The following is a 7386-nucleotide window of genomic DNA, read 5'->3' on the forward strand; positions in this document are numbered from 1 at the left end:
CTAATATTGATCTTCATTGGCATATAGATTATTTTCTGAAAGTTGTTCAATCAGACATCATAAACAGATAGATTTATGTATGCATTTCTTCCTTGAGAATTTACTCTACCCTATACTCTACCCGAATACAATTTGTTGCATTTTCTTCACTCTTCATCCATGTCCAATCTTGAGTTTTCCTAATGGGATCATACTTGTCACTTTTCTATTTTACTTTTCATATATTTCATTATTTCTTACATAGTAATAAATCCAGAAAATCTAATAATTGTACCTATCATTGCCAAATGTAACGCGCCCAGTCATTTTTTTATTAGAAAAATAATGAATCAAATTTGTAATTTATGAATATATAGAATTTCTATAGAAACACTTCTTTATCGAATAAACAAATTAAAAAATGAATTATAATTGAAGCTAAAACCTAAAATTATTTAAAAATAAATATCTGAATGAATAAAGTAATTAAAAATTTTTGTAGTGAAATGCGAGGCTAAGCATCTGAGGGTGCAATCCAATGTCTCCCATTCACAAAACTCTTGGCTAGAAATGGATGGGCAGTTGGATAATCAAGCTCTCTTGCCCATGATACCCCACGGACTGCTGCTGCTCCCGGACCTGAGCATTTATACACCCCAAAAAACACCGTCCTGTCAAGTATTATACAAATATAAATTGGTCAATATGAGTTGTGTCAAGTCATATCGTGTGGAATTTTAATTAGTTCTAACGAGTAATATCGGGATCGAATGGTCTAACCCACTTTTGTAACTCTATATAACCCAAATTTTTGTCTGGCTTTATATGTGCTGTCTAGGGTTAAACAAGTCTTTGGGCACTGAACATATGAGTGTGCCCTAATTTTCTTAGGAAATTAACGTTGGACTTCCAATTATTATGTTACTCACTATAGTCAACTTTGTCTTTTAAAATTATTGGAAGTCATCCATGAGGAGCAAAAATCCTACATTGAATGAATGTATAAGTTGGGTTGAAATAGTATGCCACATGGTATAAATGGTTATTATAAAGTTCAAATCGGATTTACAATCTTGAACAAAAAAGCATGTTTTCTAACCAAACTAAAGTAAAATTTATGGTAATAAAATCTCTAAATCTCAAGAATCGTTATCACACCCAAGTTCTATTCAAACATAATATATAAAGTTATTTAACGTAACATTTCTATTTGTCAGGTGCAAGTTCTGTGAGGTAAAGTTAAAAAACATTGAAATTTGAAATTAAGTTTAAAAAAAAAATAAAAATTGATCAACAAAAGTAAGTGATTCAATGTCCAAATGAAAATTGACTTTAACCTGGTAAAAAGGGATTATTTGGAAAAGTTGATGAAATGCATATAAATTTATGAATCTCATGAAATGTATTGAAGTTTGAACATTTAAAAAGTCGATAAAATTTTAACAAAATTTAATCAAACATATACTTAATACATCAATGAATGTAGATACTGATAAGAATGGGGAGAGTGAGTGATTTACTTGTTCTTGTTGCTGACGTGGTCCCAATCATCCCACCCACCATGGGCCACAATATCATCAAAATAGGTATAGGAATATACAATCCTTGAGTACTGACCCATGGCCCGGCCCACATAAAGTGGCCCAGTACCTGTCACCCTGCAGTGTATAAATGCAAATCCGGTCTTTTCATCCATTGAATTTCTGTCTTGGGCCGCTATCGACCCAAATTTAGTTGCTATTGAATGTATTTCACACTCCTGAAAAAATAAATTAAAAAAAGGGGTAAAATTTATTAAATTTAAAGAGAATTTTGATGGGTGTATAGGGTCAATTCCAAAAGGTTTTCACAGATTCCACACATGATGCGAGACCCACCTCATTAAAAAATTACCCCAAAAATTCCCACCCCCATGTTTGTGTGTATTCAGTAGGGGTTCGTAACCCAGCATGGCACATTTAAAAATACTGTCCAAATTGAAATTTACTGTTCAAGTTAATAGTATAACAGGTGAACATTAACGATAGAAAAAGTTACTATTGTGTTCACGGTTGACGTTTGTGATATAAAAAATAATGTCACTTTTTAATGATAAGGTAACAAAATGTAACTTTAATAAAATAATTAACACAATTTTAGAGTCAATTTTGTGCATGAAAAGGGGTAGCTAGTTGTCTAGTAGTCATTTGCACCTATTCTTCTATATTGAATTCTACATCCATCACCGGTGTGATTAATTATTGGAATATGCTACTCGTATACAATGTGATGTCTATCACCCTAATATACGTATATCATCACCCTTATTTCTTTATTTTTGAAACAAGTCAAATATTTGCTTTGCCAATTACTACATGTAAAATCAATGTCAAATCGATTTAAATTTTTTCTATTATGATAATCGTAAAATTAATTTTACGACCTTGCCTGACGACAAGTAGAGTAGAGTAGAAAGAAAGATTTTTATGTAATAACTTACCTTGTAAATGGATCGTCCATTGCCAAAAATGAAGTCTATAGAGCCCTCAATATAACACTCCTTGAAGTAATGGCGGCCAGCGTCATCACATAATGTGTCTTGTGCACCATAGAATCCACATCCTGAGAAGTAAGCCTTGTCGCCTGATATTCGAAATGCCACCGCTTGCCATCCTTCCATTCCCGGCATCGGCGCCGGTGCAGTATTCTACCCCCAATATGGTTAAGATTAAACATCAACTTTTGGGGTAGGCTAAATCTTTCTTTCTTTGGGTCACTTTTGTAATAAAATATTGGGTACATTTATATCAAATAGAAGAAAATATACAATAGCTCACTTTCGATGTTAATCAAAGGGTTAGAGCAAGATATTGGATTTATTTAAAAATGTTTAGTACAATTAAACGTGACTTGACAAGTTTCCAAATTTAGCTCATGTTTGGTGGAGATTAAAATAGACTCTGAGTTTCATTTTATCAAAAACATATTTTTTTCAAAATTCATTGTCAACCACACATTTTTCTATACAATAATTTTATAAGTAAAACTTTTTCTTTTTAACAACAAATTCTTCAAAAAATAATGTTCTAAAATACTTTTTTTTTTTCTCTAAAATGGAACTCAAACAAGGGTCGGATTTTTAGTAGATTTTGATAAAAACTGATAAATTAATATTTGGAAAAATTGTTTGGACCCATGAAATATGATGTTAAAACAAATTATTGGCTTTAAATTAAATTAAAATATAGATTTTAATCCATACCAAACGGGTACTTGCTCTACTGCCATTAACTAAGTTTCTCGTGAAATTCTTAGAACACAAATTGTATATGCACTACTTCAATCTCTATTTTAATTGAAGTCTATATGTTAGAATGCTATATATATAAGGTATTTTAAAAAATGTCTAATTTCATGGGTATCAATTGAAAAATGTCCACTTTTTAAATTTAGCACTAAATTGTCTATTATGCCCTTTATGAAAAAAGAAGCAATTTATTTATTTTTTCAATTTGTTGCGGGTTTCGAGAAGTAGCTTCCATGAAAAACTACATGAAAATGATGTTTTTGACATTTCAAATATCATTCTCGATATTTGAATCCCGTTTATATTTTAAAAGTACACATGTCAAATTATAATATTAAATATTCTCGATATTTCAAATATTGTTCTCGATATTTTAAATCTCTAGAATGACATTTCATTTCGAACATGACAATTCTCTACATTTGAAATGTAATTTTCGACGTTTCTGTGTCAATGAGAAAAATAACATTAATTGTGATTTGACATGGGCACTTTTAAAATAAATATGATAAGTTATGTGTTAAAAATTTATTGGCCAATAAAAATTTTGCAAAAATGTCAATTTCTTGTCTTTGTGTGGAATTATAAACTGTTCACAAGGGTATTTTGGTCCAAAATATTCCAAAATGGATATTTTGGTAAGGATTTGAAAATGTGGACATTTTTGTAAATGGACATGTGAAAGTGGACATTTCAAGCAATTTCCTCTATATATACACACGAACCCTAGTACGTAATGGCAGTGTTGTAGTTTATGATATTTCATATTTGTGAAAGGACTAATTAAGGTACAAAAAATTGAAACAGTGACCTATTAAACGGTCATACAATTTCTTATTTATATATTTATATACCTTGAAGCTAATATTTCTGGCTGTGAAGTAACTTGCCAATACAGTGACAGAAGCTGTATGATAAGTACGCAGCTGCTGCCCATCCGGTCCCTTGTCACATGCCCTATCATGCCATTCAATTACACTCGCATCCCTCCCTTCACCTTCAAAAGTTATGTACGGTTTTGATGCCGGAACCACCACCTTTTCGCTGCACCACCACCGCACTGGATTATAGACTCTTTATTCAAACAAAAATATTAATTCAAATAATAGGAGTTACGTACATGTAGTAACCAGCATTGATATGAATTAACACATTCTTCGTGTTATTAATGGGGATGGAATTGACAGCAGCTTGAACTGTCCGGAAGTTACCGAGCCCATTGGCGTCGACGGTGATGAGAAGGTGGCCGGAGGGTCCGACCCATTTGTGATGGTGCTTGCTAGAATTAGAAGCTGCTGCAATAAAAGATAAAAAACAGATCAAAAAGAAAATAATAATAATAATAGAAAAAATAAATCTATGTGGATAACCCATTAAGAATATTGAATAAAGAAAAAACAGAATGACAGAGAGTTGAAGAATGAAGAGAATATCCTGGAATGGAGTAATGCAATGCAATGAATTTGTTCAAGGGATATCTCAGTTTTTATATATATGAGACATTCTAACGGTCATTTTTCTTGTTCCCTCCCGTGCTATAGAATTTTCTTTGTAAATTCAAGCAATATAAATATATATACACAGATAGAGAAAGAGAGAGTATCCTACTGAGGCTGTCAGTGGAGGATAAGTTAGGAATGCTAAGTGACCAGCTTAGCTTAGATTAAATATATTATTAGTGGTTATAATTAGGCCTCTTGGTCGGGTTTCTACTCAACCATGAGGGCTTCAGAGCAAATCTTAATCAAAGCTGAATTTCTTGTGTCGATCCCATCACCGTTGATTCTATTGAACTTTCACTGTCAAATTCGGGATGTGATACCATGTGTTCGTTTCGATGAATCATGTCTCTTTTTTAACTGTTCAAATTCATCTATAAATTAGGGGTACATATAACATAAGAGGCATTATGGAACATTCAATACACCCTCCTCCTCCTATACAAATACACAATCTACATACTCAATGCGCCTGGCATCACTATATACAACTTTATTGGCAGATTCCCATGGCAAATAAAACGTATTTTATACAAAATAATGGCACATTCGAATGGAGGGATTGTGGAATGAATATGGTCCAGGCATGGCCGTATACCATTTTGTAATGTTGTTTCGTAATGCCATGACAGGTCTAATAATATTTAATATAATATTTTATCAGTGAAAATGGGCCCTCCCTAATTTTAAAAAGCCAGTCAGTGTTTCAGAACGTTAGAATGTAGGGGAATCTTGACATGTTGGGTCAATAAGACAAATATTTCTTAACCTTTTGAGAGGAAAAATGTGGTAGCTTTTTGAAAAAAGAAGAAATATGTTGTTTTTGTACTGCTATAGTTGGCTTGATTATAGGGCATGACCCACATTAGCATACCAGGGGTGGAAAATAGACACCTTTTTACCAGTAATACTTTTAAAGAAAGATATAATGGGGCGGTTTTATTTACACACGTAAGACGACTGTTCACTCAATTATGAAAAACAATCAGATATTGCCCCAAAATCAATGGCAATCGAGTCTAAAGAGAACTATTTATCTTAGAGGCAAATCATTCACAGCCAATCGCAAACAGCATTTTTCACCTTTCTAACATTTTAATTGACTTTCTTATTTACAATATTAGAAGTGTTCGTAGTAAAGATTTCTAGTGATCTCTTCATAAGTTTGATAGAACTCCACCATGTTGATATACTAATAAATTCCCAACCCTTTGTGATGAAAAAGAAGCTTAGATTTACTAATTATTCTCGAACTCTTTTTACAAAAAAGAAGAAGCTAGGTTTATCTTAAAAAATGCATTTTGATAGCAGGATTAGTAGTTGTAACGCCTCTGTAGGCCACGCGACAATCACCAAACAAAAGTAAGCAAGAAGCAATGCAAAGGACCGTAGTCACTTGGCACCACCTCTTCATACGTGCCCTTCGAGGAGATTGGGTAAAGGCCTTGGAACCTCATCCGAAGTGTTATTGTTCGATAAAATCTCAAAAACTTATCGGATTGTTGACAAATAATAGATTAAGTAAGTTGATAGTTATCGTCCAATAGAGAATAAATTTCAATTCAAATTTACTAGCTATGTATGGAATCCAAACTAAGTAAACAAAAGTAATTTTAATTTTATTTATGCTAAATTAATCTAAGAAATGTGAAAAAAAAAATAGTTTTTATCAAATTATGAATTATTATATTGGATTTTGAATCCACCTAATATTATATATTTAAATTCTTGATTTGTAATCTAGTTTCGTTCATGCATTCTTCACAATCAGTAAAGTTATGATATATAGTATCTTTTCAAGACAAATTATATCTATCATAACCACGATCTGAATCTATTCTTAACCCAAATTCGAATAAGTAGAATGCATAAAATGTTATATTATCTATATAATTGCACATTTAATAAGTGTTAATCATAACATCTACTGCACATATGTTAATTTTGTCACATTTAAAATTGCTGTGAGTCTTTCAACATTACAACAAGCAACTAATTATCAAATTGATGGCTAAATAATAAAATAATGCAATGCGTGTACAAAATTAATTAAGAAGCGCAATAAATAAACTAAAAAACTAATTTTAAATTAAAATAAATAAACAATAAGATTCATCTTCATTCAATACAAAAACGAATCTAGCCTAACATGTTTTTGAATAAATTACAAGAATAATAATGAAAAATCATCACCCAAATCAGTAAATAATGTAAAAGATGTTAATTTCAAGTCCAAGATTGAAATATTCAATTTCTCGATATAATAGGCTTCAATTCCTTGCTATGGTTTGATCTTCTCTCCCAAAATATAGCATTTGATCTCTAATTCTTAATAAATTTTATGACAGTATTGTGTATCTAGATGCTAGAAAGAATTCTTATTTTTGCCAAATTTTGTATTTATCGAAGCTAAAAAATCAAGCCAAACGAGTGAATAATTAAAATATAATTAAAATTCTTAACAAAAATGGAATTGGTGTCAAATAATGGAATTGAATTGCACCCCCCGCCATTGAAGCTAACGCCTCGCATAATATTAGAACAATAAAGCTACTTGTACAAAGTTAGGTTATAAAGTGTATTGGCAAAATTTAGACTATTTATTTCAAATGATTTAAAAAT

The 7386-nt window shown here is 31.4% G+C and overlaps 1 protein-coding gene across 1 annotated transcript; it reads right to left on the reverse strand.

Annotated features, from left to right (window-relative positions):
- Positions 1 to 283: 283 nt before the first annotated feature.
- Positions 284 to 4794, reverse strand: LOC111385928 (probable pectinesterase 68). Its single transcript, XM_023010350.1, has 5 exons — positions 4386 to 4794; positions 4120 to 4309; positions 2459 to 2665; positions 1500 to 1738; positions 284 to 650 (listed from the first exon to the last, which is right to left on the reverse strand). The coding sequence occupies exons 1-5, from the start codon at positions 4637 to 4639 to the stop codon at positions 494 to 496; spliced, it is 1047 nt and encodes a 348-aa protein (XP_022866118.1). The 5' UTR covers positions 4640 to 4794; the 3' UTR covers positions 284 to 493.
- Positions 4795 to 7386: the final 2592 nt, after the last annotated feature.

The sequence above is a fragment of the Olea europaea genome, unplaced genomic scaffold (genome assembly GCF_002742605.1).
Source record: "Olea europaea var. sylvestris unplaced genomic scaffold, O_europaea_v1 scaffold3345, whole genome shotgun sequence".
NCBI lineage: Eukaryota > Viridiplantae > Streptophyta > Magnoliopsida > Lamiales > Oleaceae > Olea > Olea europaea.